At 50.7% G+C, this 18481-nt stretch overlaps 7 protein-coding genes across 7 annotated transcripts; 4 read left to right on the forward strand and 3 right to left on the reverse strand.

Annotated features, from left to right (window-relative positions):
* Positions 1–771: 771 nt before the first annotated feature.
* On the forward strand, positions 772–1184 carry CDV56_100254 (uncharacterized protein; the record flags this gene model as incomplete). Its single annotated transcript, XM_026753873.1, has 1 exon — positions 772–1184. A coding segment is annotated over one exon (413 nt), but the record flags the coding sequence as incomplete, so codon positions are not given.
* A 4082-nt stretch (positions 1185–5266) lies between these two features.
* On the forward strand, positions 5267–6483 carry CDV56_101002 (pfkB family carbohydrate kinase superfamily; the record flags this gene model as incomplete). The annotated part of the gene is made up of 3 exons (XM_026754621.1): positions 5267–5378; positions 5451–5645; positions 5744–6483. 3 exons carry the CDS (start codon positions 5267–5269, stop codon positions 6481–6483), a joined length of 1047 nt encoding a protein of 348 aa, XP_026609854.1.
* A 972-nt stretch (positions 6484–7455) lies between these two features.
* Positions 7456–8435, reverse strand: CDV56_101341 (uncharacterized protein; the record flags this gene model as incomplete). The annotated part of the gene is made up of 2 exons (XM_026754960.1): positions 7456–8245; positions 8296–8435. 2 exons carry the CDS (start codon positions 8433–8435, stop codon positions 7456–7458), a joined length of 930 nt encoding a protein of 309 aa, XP_026609855.1.
* Positions 8436–9882: 1447 nt separating this feature from the next.
* Positions 9883–10628, reverse strand: CDV56_101691 (palmitoyltransferase YKT6; the record flags this gene model as incomplete). The annotated part of the gene is made up of 4 exons (XM_026755310.1): positions 9883–10002; positions 10052–10332; positions 10380–10545; positions 10608–10628. 4 exons carry the CDS (start codon positions 10626–10628, stop codon positions 9883–9885), a joined length of 588 nt encoding a protein of 195 aa, XP_026609856.1.
* A 498-nt stretch (positions 10629–11126) lies between these two features.
* CDV56_101857 (uncharacterized protein) lies at positions 11127–14000 on the reverse strand (the record flags this gene model as incomplete). Its single annotated transcript, XM_026755476.1, has 6 exons — positions 11127–11490; positions 11690–12355; positions 13110–13407; positions 13465–13690; positions 13752–13774; positions 13838–14000. 6 exons carry the CDS (start codon positions 13998–14000, stop codon positions 11127–11129), a joined length of 1740 nt encoding a protein of 579 aa, XP_026609857.1.
* Positions 14001–14691: 691 nt separating this feature from the next.
* Positions 14692–15700, forward strand: CDV56_102346 (RTA1 domain-containing protein; the record flags this gene model as incomplete). Its single annotated transcript, XM_026755965.1, has 3 exons — positions 14692–14857; positions 14929–15171; positions 15240–15700. The coding sequence occupies 3 exons, from the start codon at positions 14692–14694 to the stop codon at positions 15698–15700; spliced, it is 870 nt and encodes a 289-aa protein (XP_026609858.1).
* Positions 15701–17305: 1605 nt separating this feature from the next.
* CDV56_102674 (hydrophobin family protein) lies at positions 17306–17848 on the forward strand (the record flags this gene model as incomplete). The annotated part of the gene is made up of 3 exons (XM_026756293.1): positions 17306–17600; positions 17653–17741; positions 17792–17848. The coding sequence occupies 3 exons, from the start codon at positions 17306–17308 to the stop codon at positions 17846–17848; spliced, it is 441 nt and encodes a 146-aa protein (XP_026609859.1).
* Between the last annotated feature and the right edge of the window lie 633 nt (positions 17849–18481).

Consider the following 18481-nt stretch of genomic DNA (forward strand, 5'->3'; position numbering starts at 1 on the left):
GCCCCCACCCATCTCATCCGCTCCCTCTGGCGCACCCTCCGCGCCAACCTCCTCAAAACCATCAACCGCCCCTGCTACCGCTCCATGCTGACCCTCTACCTCTTCTCCATGGTCCCCGTGCCCGCAGGGATCCCCGACAAAGAAGAAGAAACCGGCCTCCCCGCCCAAGTCTGCGTGCAGGCCGCCCTTCAACAAGTCCAGCATCTGCGCGCGCGCCAGCGCAGCCTCAAGTTCAACGGCTCCACGGTCCAGCACCCACAGACCGCCGTCCTCGCCATCGCAACGCGCACGGACTTCCTCCGGCTCGAGGGGATGCTCTACTGGGCCGCGCTCACCTTCGACACCTCGTCGGCGCTCACCTTCAACACCAGCTCCGTGCTCTCGGCGGGGCTGCTGGGCTGGGAGCGCGAGACCTCCTGGCGGATGGTGCAGACCTGCACGGAGCTCTTCCACGAGCAGACGGCGGCGGATCGGGACGGGGTGGTGGTTACCGCTGACTTGGCGGATCGGGTGATTGCTGCTGCGCAGGCGTGGAAGCTGCGCGTGTGGAAGGTCGGGACGGTGCTCAAGGAGGCGCTGCGTGAGGGCCATGGGGAGGAGGCCGTGCAGCGGGCGTATGGGTGTGTCGTTGACGCGGTCGGTCAGTTCAATGGCACGTATCGGCCGCTGTTGGCGGCCTGTGAGAGGCGGATGCCGTTTCTGGGGCAACTGACCAAGTTGCGGTGGTGTGAGTTTCCTCCCTCAGAGATGGAATCGGGCTGACGAGAGTAGATGAGCTCATGCTACATTACAATCTCTGTATCCTTATCGTCGCTGACGCGGTCGAAACGGCCAGACGGACGGATCTCCTCGACCGAATGGGCGTGATCAGATCCGAGGCTGAGGGGGGATTGATGAACTGCCTCCGCTTTGGACTAGATAACCGGTTTGCAATCCCGCAGCGAGGAGACTCTGCTTCTAGATCGGTTCCTCTCGTGGCTATCGATCCATATCCCCATCATGTCGTTGCCGGAATGCAACTGCTATGGAAGGGGATCGAGCGGGACTACCAGGCTGGAGAAATCGCGCGGGATACATGCAAGGAGCTCCAGTCTGTTCTTCTGCAGACGTTGGAACTGCTTCCACAGACATCCAAATCTGTTCAGAAGGCAACAGAGGAGGCAAGAGATTCACTCATACTTTAGCTGCAGAGTCCTTCCTTCTTTGGTCAACCCTCAATCTTGTTGGGATCTATTCACAAAAGAGTTGAATGGGCATTCACTTCTAGCTTCTTCGATCCAGTGAGAGATATTCACTGAAGATATTACAGCTGCTTCTCTAGGGCCCTTTGCAATTTACTTCTTCTCTCATCATCTATCTACCTCTTCAACATGCAATTTCATCTTCATTCTGATAAGGATATCAAAAGATTGTCTACTACTTTGCTCTAAACCATATCTTGAATGTATCACACCGTCTAAAGCAGTTGCACTCATCCATTATTTGGCTTCTGTGTGTTATCGTTTCCTTTGTGGCTCCTCTACTTGACAGCCCCCCCATTTATCCCGAAATGGACCCAGCTAACGATGGCGAATGGCTTTGCCTACGATATTGAGCAAGTATTTGTCAAAATGGCCAGCAGACTTTGACAAACTCTGGAGATTGAACCCAATAAGCCGCTTCATTGGCTCCATCATCACTTCGTTGAGATCGGCCATAGCCAAGATGCCATAAACCACCCAGGGAATCGGCTTTCGCACTGCTCAAGCGTGCTTGTGGCTTGCAGACGGAAAAGCTACGAATTGTCAGTCATCATCCATCTCTATACCGCCCTATAAAGCTAACATGTATTCTATGCAGGGACGCAAAATGACAGAGACTCATTGCTCCCGTCAGCCGGATTCATCAAGACCAAGAAACACATGGGCTGGATAGGTCGCCAATCTCTTTGAATTGCTCACTTTTCCTTATTCTTCGCCCTAAACAACACAAAGCAACACTTTACTCTTTGCTTACAGGGTATCAGAACCAATTTTAACCATTTGTCTTGTCTTGCTCTGGTTAAAAAGCCTCATGTTCCACGCAGACAGACTTACCTTGTGAGACGGGCCGCTGCAGAAAACCCCTCCTCCTATGGTTTTAAGAGACGCAGATCTGCGCGACTTGGTCACTTGGATACTACCCTTTATAAAAGCATGAGGAGCCGCTTTGGTCGGTGGCAAATGTCAGTGCTAAGGAGTAATACTCACCTGGAAAAGCTCATGCAAGAGCTCGTCAGTGGGCTTCCTCTACACGAGACCTCTGCTCCCTGGTCAACCTGATTGGAATCTCGGTCTTGTGAAAGTGGCTGCAATGAACAGCCTCCACTGATGAAATCCTCCAGTTCATTGTTTCTCCTCGAAAGCCTGGAGATAAGTCCATGCTGCGACTTGGAAACATCAAAGATATCCTCTCAGTTACGTCTTGTTTTCTACAAAAAGGCTTTTGCATCCGCACGAATCCTTGCACCGACCCAGTACGGCAGATTCATGCAAGATCTACCAGCCCCAAAGCAGCTGGGGCTTCGAGGCTGCAGTCCATTCCCCAGTCTCAAAGAAAACACTACAATGTTCGTAACATCGACTATCTGGATTCGAGCCATGCCCACCCCAATTCATGATTGCCATCAAAACTGGGCCATTATTCAGAAATCCCGGTGGAATCATGCTGGGCTTACAACTGTTACTGAGGACGAGTTCTTAAAAATTTCTGTTGGTACAAGTACGTTGAAATTTCATTAACTATATGATTAACTATTTTAATAATGTTACTAGCTACTCCATTTATTAATGGCCCATATTCAAGCCACGAGGAAAGATTAGGTCAGGGAGAGCTCCACTCAGTCCAACGGTGCATATCAAGAAGGGCTCCAAACTGTATGACCTCGTTTTCGCGGAATATTACATCCTTTGTAGAACACCATGCGCGCCTATCAAACAATGCTTAGTAGGAACGTGGACAGAATACGGTTATCCTTCGGATTAGTGGAGGTCCCGACGATTGCACGACGAGAAGATGCATGCATTATTGACGCCGACAGCACTCAGGTTCCTGACATCTCTTACGAGGCACCTCCGATGGCCCCCTAGATTGGGAAATTCTACTACCACATATGTCCACCGAGGCTTCTTCTGGTTCAGCACAAGAGATGGACTGCTTATCATCACACACTGATCGCACGGCAAATTCACAACATTCTTCCGCCACTGCCAGCTTGAGGACGCTTACGAATCTCCTGAAGCCTTGGGTATCTTGCGCGTTTCAACAGCTTGAATATACGCCCATGCCCTGGGTTCATCAAGGCGAAATATGAGCGGATGCCATGCGCCTTGACAGACTCGGGAACAATTCTGCGATCTAGAATCAACTCCGACCTTGCAGATGTTGCCCTCTGGCAAGAAGCCATCCGATCCAGACTGCAGTGATGTCTTTGAGCAGAAAGCTGCCTCTCTTGTATTCAAACCATCAAGTCATATTACGACGCAAATAGACCACTTGGGCTGCACGGATTCCATACAAACTGGCACTTGTACGCAGATCAAGAGGTCCTAATAACGACCCTCGCCTTCTCGTGCTGGAGCCCCGCGTGGATAGAACCAGAGGCGGGCTGGCAGGCTCAACTAATCGTACAGCGACAACGGAAAACCAGCAAAGCACCAAGATACATCTACGTGGCCTTGAATTAAGGCTCAATTTCACCGGATGCTAAGGCATTATTGTGGGAGTGCATTAGCAAATCGCAACGCATTCATGTGATCAGGCTGGTCTCTATCTGCCTGATCTGCGCTTGCCGCGTGTGTCGCAGGGCAGTTCATTTCAAGAATTATGGATGCGACTCTTTCGAAGTTCGGTTTGCCTTATTGAATGAGTGAAAACGCCTTGGGGAAAGGTGCGGCTCTAACCCCTCGGAAAGTGAATGTCCTTCGTTGGAGACTTATGCACGGAATTCTGGATATTGGTATTACATGGTCCATTGCATGCACTGCAACTTCATCAAGCAGCAAAAGACAGACGAATGACTAATTACATCCACCATTGCGAAACGTGCCACACATTTCACAATCGTCGCCCTGGTTTCCTAATGGCCCTCGATGATGATCAATACGTCCAAGTCTTTGAGAACCTTCGTGCTAATCGCACCCTTGTGTGCCCAAGTTGGTAAGTGCATCTAATCTAACCATGGTTAGATTCAAGCTAATGTATATCTAGGCATCATTGGGGCAGTTTCCACAGAAACGTTGGGGCCAATGTAAAAAGTCTTCTCAAGCATGTCATGGTGTGGGTAGATCCCTCATGGGTCTACCCAAGTTCGGCCAGCAATGCTCTTAAGATTTTCACGTGGCAGAAAGCAGTGGAGAGTATGATATTCACAGATTCTGATCTTCAAGATGGACCCTGCAGACCCATATGCGGTACGAATTGGATCATCGCTGCGTGAATATTGATGTGGTCAGTCCTCAACAGCTCGACCTTCCTCGAAACTTCTTAGTGGTCAAAGCAGGAGCCTTGCTCCCCTAAACGGCAAAGAATAGACCAATCGCGATTTGAGTGGGACCTTGGTCCTGACGCAACCTCTGAAGATGCCATTCGGAAGTTTGCATCGGTGCTTTTAGGGGTGGAAGAGTTAATATCATGGGCGCTACATAGTGCATCCTCGCGGCATCATGCAGATAAAGAGGTTCGCCCAGTAATTCCGAATGTCGACAAAGGACGCTGAAGACATAGCGTGGCTGTTGACGCCTCGAAAATCAATAACAGTTCGGCTTTTGGTCTTGCCGAGGTTCCCTTTGGCCTCATCTGGTTGTTCAATTTTCGGTCAGCCACGAAAGCTGGGGATGGCGGTAATGGCGGTGCATCGAGTTTTGGTAAAGCCAGCATGGGTTGCGTCTCTGACGAGGGTATCAGTGCTGGCGGATCGGACATGAGTTGTTGAGCACGTATTGCACTACTATTTCTACTACTTGTAACCACCACAGTTATATAATGGCAGTCTAGACCTGGTGTATCCTAATGGAAAACCTGGTGGATTAGGGCTTGCTCACATAGACGGTCATGTGACTTGATCTATGCCAAGCAGTCGTCAGAGAGTCGTCATGTGATCGCTCACTGTCTCGGACCATCCAGATAGACGTGATTCTTTTCATTGTTCTCCAGAAACTCCATCGTGATAAGAACAGACTGTGGACGTAAGCTCAAATTGTCTTGTCAAGGGGCAGCGCACGCGAAAGCGATGACTTGACCTGCAAAAATGGAAGAACCCAGCATCTCCTTCGTAAGCCTCGGCTTGGTGGTCCTCGACGAGATCCGCTTTCCCAACCAGGAACTGTTGACTGATGTTCTCGGCGGTTCTGGTGCCTATGGTTGGTTCTATTCTGGCATTTCCAGCTGATCGCGACGCATACCCTGTCGTTGGGCTGATCCGACTCGTGCAGCCACGCTTGGTGCTCGATTATTCCTCCGCCCTCCGCTGAGCCATACCTTGGGCTGGATGATCCATACTGGAAATGACTTTCCAAAGCTCATGGAGGACCGGTTAAAAAGCTGGGATGCAACATTGATTGTCGAACGAGAATCGGACAAGCCATCAACCAGAGGTTTACTGGAGTACAAGGATACTTCATTTGGACGTACGTACGGAATCCCTTCCCTACAGCGCATCACGCTCCCTGTCTTCTTCCCACATGATTCATTCGTCATGAGACAATAAAACTGATCGACTCCCCAGCGAAACACTTCAAATACACCACACCAATCCTTACAGTCCACGACAGCAATCTAAAGAACACCCCGCTCCTAACCTCAAAAGCATATCACTATCTCGAACCCCCCCAAGACATCCAAACCCGCCTCGCGAGCCTCCTCGCTCTCAGAAGAGAAGCAGGCGCGCCGGAACGCCCGTTCATAATCTGGGAACCGGCCCCTTATTCCTGCCAACCCGAGAACCTCCAAGCAAGCCTGGACGCCGCACACGTCGTCGACGTGCTCTCTCCAAACCACCTAGAACTAGCCGCGCTCTTTGGAGAATCGCCATCAGCCGCTCTGGACAAGGCCAGGATTGAGTCTCTGGCGCGGAGATTCCTGAAGAGCGGGGTCGGCCCAGACGGAAAAGGCACCGTGGTCGTCCGGGCAGGCGAGCACGGCAGCGTCGTTGTAGCTCGCGATATCCCTCCCACGTGGCTGCCCCCGTTCTATACATCTGCACCAGGGAGGGAGCAGCATTCCAAGATCGTCGATGCGACTGGGGCCGGGAATGCGTTCCTCGGGGCGTATGCTATTGGCTACCTCCATACGGGAAGTGTGGTTGAGGCGGGTTGCTACGGGACCGTGGGAGGGTCATTTGCGCTGGAGCAGGTGGGGATGCCGGAGAAGAGCGACGGCGAAGACGGGGAGTTGTGGAATGGGGCGGACGTCCTTGGGAGGTTGCGTGAGTATAGGGAGTCTGTTGGACTTGCTGCCTTGGGTTGAGTCTTCTGGTATTTTTCGCGTAGTTCCTGGCTGTAATAGAAGTTATAATATGAATGGGAATGCCTGCTTGTAGGCTTGCAGACTTTGCGGATCAAGGAGCAGCCCTACTGAGTCTGAACGAAGGTTAGATGGAGACTTGGACTCTATCTATAAAGGATCATCTATCCTTGTACCGCTGGTATTTCACTCATTTTTGACTGTTGTGTGTGCTCTTCAACATCTGTTGAGCAGTGAGTCAACGAGGCTTGCTCTATAAGATTACACAGTATAAGGCTGTGCAAGCTGTTGAGATACCATGTGACATACATCATAAGTCACGAAATCTCCAGATCATTGAAGAACCAAACTGCTGCGCCTCTGCTGATTGAAGTCTGGAGTCCCCAATTTGATCGAGTTAAATGCAAGGCCTACTATCTTTTATTCTCACGTTATTGCTCAGTTTACATATGAAACTCCATTCAAAGTCTAGCTAGCCTGAATGCTATGGTATATAACTGTCAATGATCGTCGTACCAGACCCACTGTCAACTCATCCCATTGATTGCGGGGTCCCGCGATTTGCTCTTGGAGGTGTCAAAAAGCATACCAAAGATGGCATACAGAGGTCGGGGAAACAGGTATGCATCCAAGCCTTGGTGAATGATCATTGGCTCACTGGCGTAGTCCGAGCTGAAGCCTTCTTGTCAGCGGGTAACAACACCCGGTCTTGAGATGCCGGTTTTGCTCGAGATCGTTTTCTTAGAACCGATCTCAGAGAGCTCCCCCGGATGAGATGCGTGATCAAATCCCTCAATGTGCTATCAAGTCCGGGATTCGGCCGGCCCGGTGGTAGGCGGCGGTGGAACCCCCGATCATTGTCCGCTAGGGTTAGGGCTGCCCCGCCTCCGTACATCATGCGGCCATGACCATGACCACGACTCGTGATATTCTTCATAAAGTTCTTATGTTGAAATAAAGTATCGGCATAATTGTTCATGATTCAGCCGGTAGCCGGTCGAGCTGTCCGTGTAGAAAGGCCCTGCCTTCGGTATTTGCGAAGCCTCCAATCCCAAACGCCGGAATAATTCGGCACATGCGCGTCAATGACGCTCCGATCCAGTCCCGACTGACGCGTGTGAAGCGCTCCTTGGCGGGTAATTGCATCGGTCTGTTGTACAGGTCCAGCCCGAGGAGGTGGATCGGGGTGCTGATCAATTGAATCGACGCAGGGACTGCGAGCTGCGCTATGAGGATTTTGAGATACTCGCTGGAGGCGACCGCGTCGGGGATCGAGGCGGAGACCAAGGGCGGGAGATTGAAGGAGCCGAAGATGGTGAGGGCGTCGCGGATGAGAAAGGCGGAGTAAGTGGCCAGGGGAAAGGAGCGGGTGACGGTGCGGATCTTGGGCTGTGAGGTGGCTGTTGAGGCTGCCCCGGATGGAGGGTTTGCGGTCTTGGTTGCAGATTCGCCTGTAGTAGTGGTCGTCTTGTGGCCGAATAGTTGGGCGAACTTCACGTCTTTCCAAATTCCTACAGACGAGTTTACCACAAAGGTGGAGAGAAACGTGGTGGTGCCTGCGATTGCATGGTCGATGGCGGGGTAGACCTTGTTGAGGATGGTTTCCGTGGCATTGGCTGTTGCAAAAGTCGCGGTATATAGAGACCACACTAGCAGACTTGGTCGCGACGTGAGGAAGGTCGCAGGTTGTGTGATAGAAAGCCAGAGATGTCGGCGAAAGGCAGGTAGGAGAGGTTGGTTGTAGGATGACTTTTCCACGACCAGCCTGGTTGCTGTTAGTATCGACCAAGCACACGGGCCATGCTGGAGTCTAACCGGTCGAGGATCATGACAGCCGGAGTCACTAATGTCGCTGAACCTGCAGCAACTAGAACATCCGCCGCCAGGTATTCGGCGAGCCTATTGCGTTGGCCACCAAATGACCAAGAGTGGCGGATGAGAGGGTCCTGGTCCATGGTGCTCAAACCAGAGTCATTAGAGTCAGGGATGTTGAATTGGCAAGATTTTCAAGTTCAAAATGAGGTAGACGATGCAAAGATGTGTAAACGCTTCTGGCTAATGCAATGCTACAGCAGTTGTTAGATTAGCAGTGGTAGACCCATGTCGACGGACACGCGACACTCACTGTGATCAACGCTAAAGAGACGAGACAAAAGAATGACGGTATCACTTGCTCAAGCAGGAGTCAAGGACGAAGACAAACCAACGATATAAGAGACGAAACCCCAACGATGCCAACTGTCACCGCACAATTCATACTACCGCATATGGATCATTTCGGCGGTTGCGGCCAATCAGACACGCACCGGGCCGGGAGCCCGGGTACAGTCGGTGGTTTTGGTGATTCTCTGCTGATAGGAAAAGGGAGAAGCAATGCCGAGTCCACCGGGAGCAAGGATGAAGGACGGTTATTGGAAAAGCTTTGCTCGAAAGTGGATCGGATTAGCAATAGTTTCACTTTCGAGGGTACCTTAAAACCGCCAGGGACCATCCAGATTGCGTGGTTCTAGAAGACTGGATGATCGGCATCTAGGGCTTTATCTTAGGCCTCAGACATTCTGGCAATAATTGATTAGGGTGGAGTTGCCCTAACCAGTGTACCCTGTGCCCTATTGCCTCTTTTGGCAATATACCCCGCCACCTCGTAGAAGTCAGGAAGCGCATCAGCAAGTTATGATGTTCAACCAGTGATGGCATTAAGGAGCGATTTATCTTTCAGGACGAGGCTCAAGCATCTGACTACTTCTCCTGGGACTGGATGGGATCAAGGAACCTCGCGTTGTATTACCAGATTGACCCACAGAGACGAAACGAGGAATGGCAGGGGAATAATAGTGGATGACATTGACAAGGCTACACCTACAAGCAAAACGTGGCTTTGCAGTTGTCGCCAAAAATAACTGTGATACGGAGTACCTGCGTACCACAGGCAACAAAGGAAACCAACACGTGATGTGATGCCCCAGGCCGCAAATCTCCAACTCGACACGAATATGATTCAGGGCGAGGCTGCCCCTGTACTGAAACGCTATTGCGGTGAGCCCGAGCAGTGGGGCTTACCGCTTGTGAGACAAAAAATAACAGCATTCATGTCATTAATTGAACAAATGTTTCATCACCAGCAATCTGATCCGGCTCTTGAGTGAGTGGCAGCCTAACTTACACCAATCATCACGAGATCTATCAGGCCAGGCTGGTAGGCACCAACCTCTCTAGAGTCTCCCCAAATAGAGCAATGAGCAGCACAGCAAATACGCGAAAATTCAGGCCATGTCCCCGGATCGGTACGCCGATATTTGCAACAGCAGAGCTGCCCGTATGAGTTTCCAACCTCGGACACCATCCACCATCCGCGTCGATTCTTGAAACCCTTCGCTTCACTGAGCGATTGTGCAACCCACCCTACATAATCACACAGCACGAGTTCTGCTTCTTTGCGGACGTGTAGAACATCTTGCTCTGAGCGCTCAGCCCCTCGCTCTTGGAGACCAGATCGTCGATCTTCTCTCCTCGTTCCAGAACCTAGCGTGTGTCAGCCCTCGCCTCGCGAGCTTCGGAAACCACAACTCACACTCTCGATAGTCTTATGTAGCACGATCTTGGTCTCATCCAACTCCTTTTGAATCTTCATGATACTGTCGACCTCCTGGGGGTTCTGGTAGGTGGTAATGTATGTTCGCAGCGCAGGGAAGGGAACCGGGTTCCGCGAGGTCCCGGCGGTGGGATTCTGGGACAGGAACTCGTCGAGGATTTTGGAGAGGATCTGGTGCGCTGCGAGGGAGGGATACTCGTTGTCACTGATGATGACACCGGCGATGCCTTGGGTTCGGGCGTAGACGTGGAATGTAAAGTCTGCCTTGATCAATACGAGCTAACAGGCGCTGCTGGATCGGTCGTACCCTGCTCCTGAATATCCTGTCTCTGGCCCTGTTTTGTGCGTTCGGCAACGGTCTTGCTGAACATGGTCATGAACTCGCTGATGCTGCCCCGAGTGAAACGGGAGTAGCTGCTGAGCTCGCGCTCAGCGCAGAGCTCCACAGCGGGTTGCTGGGCATTTTGTAAGATCTGAGTGCAATATTCAAGTCAGTTGAGTCATAGACTTGAGAGATAAAGATGAGAGCACTCACTCCGATGTAGACAATCTTCATTTTGACGGACTGGGGTATCTGTGATGGCTGACGTCGGCAGACGGAATGGTGGTCCAGATCAGGTGCGGGGAAAAGGTCGGGTCGGAAAAGGGGTGCCTATTCTGCCACCGCCTGCCCAACTGTCTACTGTCAATTAACCATATTACTCGATCTCTTACCATGAAGATGAAGTCTCAGTTTGATATCTTTGAACTATGCCATAACGCAATCGACATGAAAGCACCCTAGATTACGCTGCGGTTGCATACAATCAGATCCACGCCCCGGAAGCAAAGGCAAATGTCTCAAAGGACTTAGACGGACAAAAGAAGGCGTTAATCATACAGCCAGCAAAGTTTGACAGCACCATGGATTTTGCTTTTCGCGGACATATAGCCCTCTACCTAGTTTGATCTAGCTTACTGAGAATGGCATTGCTGTTTTATTGTGTAAGCGGAATTATGCCAATCTCTGTGTTGAAAGAATAAAGTAATTAAAGGTTGAAAATGTATATTGTTCCTAAACATCCCGGTCCTCAAAGATGAAGTCTCTTGGCCAATCCAGCCATGAGGCGAGTCGACTGGGCAAGACAGCCGAAATGCTGGAGAACAGTAAATGACCTCGCCGTCCGACGAACCAGTAGTCGCAAAAGACATGGAGTTGAGCACAGTAGAAACCTAGCAATACAAGTGCGACGGCGCGTCTTTGCCTCAGCAGATCGAAGAATTCCTCCTTGACCGAGAGAGGCCACATGTAGATCATTCCGCACTCCAACGGCAATTCCGCATTGTGGATAGCCTTGAATGATAATTGAAGATGGTGAAGCGCTTGGGAAAATGTGTTTCTCTCTTCAGGCTCTGCTGGATCCGACTCAATAAGCTGTCTGAGCCGGTCAAGCTGGGACTCGACTCCTGGAAATAGATTGCTTGAGGTCTCCCTAGTGGCATTGTGAGCTGAGAATTACCCCAACTTTCGTATTTGTGCTTCGAATAGGGTTGGAACTGAGAAAATGGGAGGGGTAGATGTGCTTTCTCGTTACACGACATGCGTAGAACAATCGGATAGGCTGGAAAGAAATTTACCTTTCATCAAACTCCAGCGCGCCAAACTCCTGCCGGAAGAGTGGCCCTAGAGAGCTGTTTCGCACATGAAGCATAAAAGGTTTGAGGACGAGGGTTCCCCGACACAGCTTGAACAAATGAAGGGTGGATTCAAGCGTGTCAACCATGTCGAACTCGGCGGACTCTGCTGGGGAGGCATATATGTAAACCATGATCAGGCTTGAAAAGGCGAATAATGCACAGCAGTTGTCAGTCGTGGGCGAGGGAAGTATTCTCCGGAAAGAGCGCAGGCCGAGGGAGATATGGAATCTGGAGTTTGTCATGTACCGGCTGTAATTTTCAGGTTTGAGATGGGCCAGATGAAGCGCCGACAGGGCAAGAATGCCATGCATCAGGAATTCAGAAGCGTAGGCCAATGTCGGGACAGCAACCTGCCATACTTCTTGCATCGGCTGCCGCCTAGCGAGAGACTTGGAAGTGTGGAGCGTGAAATGATGCATTAGTTCAGGGTCCTGGCTGGTCCATTCGTGAGCGAAGTAGGCTGCCTCTGCTACCTTCTCGTGAAACGAACCGAAGGCATCGCTATCGGAAATCGATGGAAATCGGGAGTTGCATAACTCCCCGGGGGGGTGCACGCCAGCTGCTAAACCTGACGCATTGTCCAGCCCTTCTCCCATAGGAGATGAACTGTTACGCCGTTTATAGGTGCAATTCATACCACGCCTTGAGCAATTACCGCAGGGATGGTCCTCATTGCACTAGATCAGATGGAGAGCGCCATAGGCGAGCATGTGAGTAACAATCTACAGGAAGAGGATGGAAAGCAAACAGGACAAACCTTGACTCTTCGTTCTTTGCACTGGTCACAGCCATTGCGGGACTTTTTATGCGACCTCCGCGTAGCCATTGCTGGTAGAGGATATCCGATAATCCGCATGTAATGGTCACCTGTATACAATTTGATAATGAGACGACGTGCATTGATTGAATCATTAAAGAAATTCGAGGTGGCTGTGCAGCAACTAACCGAGTCAGGCTAGATACACTCTATATATATAAAGAATAGAAAGTTCTATTCAAAACTCCGTATGTACCAGCTATCTACCAGTACGAACACGAAAGCGAAAGCGAAAACGCCAGATGCGTCAGAGGAGATTTTAAGTCGGCCCCACGGCCTTGGCCCACCCAAATGCAACTTCATCTCGTCCAAAATTGTATGATACATGTAGGCAGATAAACAAAGTGTGTCAACTAGAAGGCGCTTGCATAAGGGTCTGCAAGCTACACCGTTCAACCTGATATTCTACTCCCCGCAGAGTAGAGAATGTAGACGCGCCGTATTGCCTTGTTCCCCGGTTTGAGCAAAGCGTTTATTTCACTCGGATGGATCCATGCAAACACGCCCATGGTCAGAAGCATTAGCAGGCCGTCGAAAATATACATGTATGCTTCGTGTGTCACGAGATAGCCGTCGTTGCCCTGGGCATATTCGATGAGGCGGAAGACGGAGCGGACAAAGATGAGAAGACTGCCACCATACATTGCGTAGATGTGCCTTTCCCACGGCGGCTGCGAATGGAGGACTTTCCGAGTCGGGCCGTTCTGAATGCCAATGTGGAATTTGAGGGTGGTCACCAGGAACAGAGAAAAGAATATTAGCTGGACGACTAAACCTCCGATGATGATGTGCTCGCCGGTGGAGAGCGCGCTGGCACTGCCACTTGCCATGATGCCGCCGCCTTGGAGACTGTTAGCCATAATGCAAGGGCACAGTGACGGTGTCTTGCTCGACCTACCGGCGCCTTGCATGATAAACGAGATGATATCGCCCAAGAGGAAGATCTTGGTCAACCACTGTCGCCTGATCCAACAATATGAGTCCCCATTAGTCAGTAGGACTATCCGGCCCAGTTCCATGTAGATGCTTGCGGCAAATAGGGTAGGAGCAATCAGAAGCAGGAGGGTTTGTTGAATATAGGGTTGGACGGTCCAATTCGGACTTTGCGTTCCCGATATGGCTCGCTCATCGAGAAGTCAATATAACGCCTCTCTCTGTGGGAGGACTCTAATGGACGAGACTCACTCCAATGTAGCCGATCCATTCGACTGGTGATTAGACGCCAAATGAGCTCTTGCGGTAGATTGTGTGCAGGTACTGGGATGACTTACAATATCCACCAAGGACAAATGGAACAAAGAACCATGTTCTAGTCCGTGCAACCTGGTAGGTATGGATGCAGGAACCACCAAGGAAGAGAAGAATAAAGACAACAGCCGCGCCAATAGAAGGATCATATCTATACAGCTTGAAACTAGAAGCTTCAGTAGCCATGATGTTGTACTGGGAAAAGAGAGAGATTCAATAAAGAGTGAAAGGGGGAGAACGAAGGAGAATGAGAGCAAGTGCAAATGACTCGACGTGGTCGTGAAAAACGAATCTGGAAGATGTGGATGTTTTCATTTATATTAAGAATCAGACTTGTTGACTCCTCTACAACTTCTCTATACTAAGCGCGTCCATTGTCTCAGACGCGGCCCATGACACAGGCTTTGCATATGGACACATGGATTGACAGCGAGTAAGACAGTGAGAGAAGATGTGAGAGTTCGCTGCGCACATATTTAGGCAACAATCCATAGCCAGACAGTCTCATGGCAGATGTGCGATTCCAAGGACTGCCCTGAAAGACGACTTCCAAGCCTGGAGATGAAACTGACTCCGTCGAGACGCCTTTCTCTCTTCATTCCCAATATAGTCTGCATGCCCTACTGCATACTGTGATCATTGGCTCATTCCCCTGCCATAAGCCATGGACCCATCAACAGGGAATTGCTCGTAGTCGTAGTCGTAGTCGAAGTCGTAGTCGTAATCGTATTCGCTCAGGCGGGGTGTACAGCAGAGTTCCTATATAAACAACACAAACAGAAGGACATATTCTCTCTCCTCTCACGGATTATTGACTTCCCTGCGCACCGCTTATCTCTGCTCTCTACTCAACTTGCTTTGCGTACCCTCACTCGGAATGGCGGGCGACGACAAGATCGATTTCAAACTTTATAGATACACCCCATCGACGGCTGCGGCAGCGCTTTTTGTCGCTCTATTTCTTCTCACGACGATATACCATGTCTATCAACTCAGCCGGGCACGAGCTTGGTATTTCATAGCATTTGTAGTCGGGGGTGTCTGTAAGTGCCAACCACCTTTCATCCGCCTGTTGTGGCGGCTGTGATCGTTCCAGGAAGCTGATGGAGGTCAGTCCAAATCATTGGCTACATCTGCCGTATCTTGGCTCATAATAATAAGGAATCGGTCCCGATCTATAGCGTGCAGACTATCTTGATTCTACTTGCTCCACCGCTTTACGCCGCGTCTATCTATATGGTGCTAGGTCGACTGATCGCTTACCTACGGGCCGAAAGGCTCAGCGTGGTTTCAGTGAGGTGGATGACCAAGATTTTTGTTACAGGCGATGTGATTGCCTTTGTTATGCAAGCTGCGGGTGCGCAAGACTCTCCCTAATCTGTCCGACAACGTATGCTAGAATACTGACGACACTCCGGGCTGTAGGTGGCGGCACCATGGCGAGTGGTACTATCAGCAGCTACAACCTCGGAGAACATATAACTATTGGTGGTCTATGTGTTCAATTGGTCTTCTTCAGCATCTTTGTGATCACCTGTGCGGTATTTCATTCCCGAATTCGCAAATTTCCGACGCCCGAGGTCACAGCCCTTGCGGCTCGCCTTTCCCAAAGGACTTCACGAACGTGGGAAACTGTGCTTGTGGGCTTGTACGCCGCGAGCATTCTGATTCTGGTGCGGTCGATTTTCCGCTTGATTGAATATGCGCAGGGTAACGATGGGTACCTCATCAGCCACGAAGCCTTCATGTACATTTTCGATTCTGCTCTGATGTTCCTGACCATGGTTGCCATGAATGTGTGTCATCCATCAATGATCTTAACTGGGTTGGGGAAAGAGCGCGATGCTGTAATGAGTTCCCCGACCTCTCAAACTGAATTGTCTTGAGCCAGCCAACATGCTGTCTTTGACATGGGTTGGGTATGGTGTCGAAAGGAAGCCGAGCATCAATCCGAAAAGCTTTGCTCGGAGCAACAGGGTCCACCACAGTATGGTATAGCAGGAGGCAAGGATGCAGAGCTTGTTAAGGATTCGTCCCACCCTTATTGAAAATATTCAGGTAGGCAGCTCTTGTATTCCTGATACTGGCAATGGGAATCCGCTGATCATCTTTTCATGTATAGTAAATTTTCCATCTTGCCTTTAGAAATTCCTTCCAGTAATCGCTGGGCGCAATAACCAAGCCCTGCTGAGTGTCTCTGCTCATAATTTTATGGTTGAGTAGAATTCTCCAAGCGATTATAAAGCAAAAATGTCCTGTCTTCACTGCCAATGCTTTCACTGAGCAGAGTAAGCATCTCACATCTTGCGTGCGTTCCGGGGGACGTAGGTGGTAGGAGAAGTTGTCGAGATATTATACCATAGACTAAGGAGTACATCGTCCGGACACCTTTCTAGTCGAGGGGTTTAGTATTGTCGACATGAGCGTTGTCAGTTCTTGACTCTCTTGAGGCTTGACTCGTAAGGATTCGGATTCGTTAGCTGTTCTCCCGTTCAGGCAAGCGAAGTGCTTGATAATCATATACGGGCATTCCAATTCAAAAAGAAAAAACCTAAGCCACGAAGTTTTCGATATCAGGGTGATGAAAACGAGGGGTTTCAACCAACACCCGTGTAATGGTCCTCCTGAGATATAGATGTTAACCACGAGGTCGACTTGTGGATGTTGGGCCTACACAGCGTTCAGCTATCGCCAGTTTCGTCTAAAGATTCATCCCTGAAGCACCCTCGACTCGAATGCTGCTGTCGATCATGGTGCTATGGGCCTCTTTCCAAGAAATGGATCGTTTTCTGGCAGACCAAGGGCAGATACTCCTTCACTCAAGGGCCTGACTTAACACTACGAATTTGACCAGCCTATGATTTCATCACAGGTCTCAGAAGGCCCGAGATTCTTGTGATCTGCGACTGACTCGGAGGAATGCCCGCTCAAACCCTAACGTACCTCGAACAAGCAGTTTGGGTATCGATTGCTGACAAGTTGTTGTTCCTGCGTTGAACGTGATCCCTTGCCTATGTGTGGAGACAACCAACTTATCCGGCCATAAGTGTTCCTAGATGACAGCCGTTTTCGTACTTTGGCGACCCATAAGCACCTCCGTGAGTCTGTGGTTGTGGACTGTGATGTTGAATTGATAGCAACTAAAGTAACTGAGCGCCACAGTCGCTCCTAGTCTGACCGTTTCTGGCATGTATTATCACTGGAGAATGTGGAGCTTGCCTAATGGAGGCTATTGAGCCATTGGCTCCGGTACATTCCAGGGCTACTCCATGAATCATTATCCTCTATCGGAAATGACGATCGATTGACGCCCAAGAATGCAACGGTGGTAAATCTCGCTTTGGAATGTAGAATTCTGCCCGTGCCATGATAACAGGCCTTTCGTCTTAAGACTCAAAAAGCGCTGTTCCGCACTCTGTTCTCAGTTCCTCTCACACATTCCCTTTACTTCTCATCACACTCTCTACCTCTACTCTCCGAGTCACCACACAATGAAGTTCACCACCAGCATCGCGGCCCTCCTCTGTGCCGTCTCGGCTACCGCTATGGCGGTAAGGGAATACAGCGACTACCCTGTCCTTCCCAGCTCCATGACGGTGTCCGAGGCAGCAGCCAAGTGCGGTAACCAGGCTCAGCTCTCTTGCTGCAACAAGGCCATCCGCTCCGGCGACACCACCGACATCGACGAAGGTATCGCTGCGGGTCTGCTGAAGAATGTTATCGGCGGTGGTTCTGGCAACCAGGGCGTGGAGCTTTTCGACCAATGCTCCAAGCTCGATGCTCAAGGTAAGTCTTTCAGTTGTTCTTGGAGTAGGACGGGAGGTACTAAGCGAGACAGTTGCTGTTCTTGGAATTCCCATTCAGGATCTGCTGAACCAGCAATGCAAGCAGAATGTGGCCTGCTGCCAGTCGAGCGGAGCCGATGCAGTAAGTCCTCCTTGTAATACCTGCTTGAATTGAGCCTAACGTTGGTCTAGAGCGACGACCTTGTTGGGCTCGGCCTTCCCTGTATCGCACTGGGATCTGTGCTGTAGAATGCTTTGCGTGTTTGGTTATTGGGATATTGTCATACTCTGTAATACGATTCTTTAATAGTGACTATGCAGTAATGGAAACCTTCTCAAAGGTCATGCAAACACTGAGCAATCAAGTTCTTTAAACTCGACCTCTATCCTCCTACTAACCACATCTACGCCTTGACCTTCGGGTCCCGCACCATGCAATACAGCTACACTCGTCAGCCAACCCAACTCCCCAGAAACAAGAAACATACCTTGCACGACTCCCACCCATCCACACACTCAATCTCCTTCACCATCCTAAACCCCAGTTTCTCATAGATCACCAGATTCGGCACCCCCTTCGAACTCTCCAGGTAGCAGCGCACCCCCTCCGCGTCCGCCCGCGCCGTCACAGCCTCCACCAACCGCCGCCCAACCCCCATCCCCCTCATCTCCGCACTCACCGCAATCACATTGCAGAAGTAATACCCCCGCGGGTCCGTCCAGAGCTCCGCGTGTGTGCGCGCCTGCAGCGCCTTCCAGATCCAGTACCGGTGCACGTTCAGGCCCCCGCGGCCCCAGAACCGGACGTTGTTGAGGAGCTGGCGGAAGGAGAGGATCCAGTCCTGGGTCCAGGTGGTCCAGGAGGGGGGCTGGGAGCGGGGT

This window comes from Aspergillus thermomutatus (assembly GCF_002237265.1).
Source record: "Aspergillus thermomutatus strain HMR AF 39 chromosome Unknown NODE_399, whole genome shotgun sequence".
In the NCBI taxonomy this organism is placed as follows: domain Eukaryota; kingdom Fungi; phylum Ascomycota; class Eurotiomycetes; order Eurotiales; family Aspergillaceae; genus Aspergillus; species Aspergillus thermomutatus.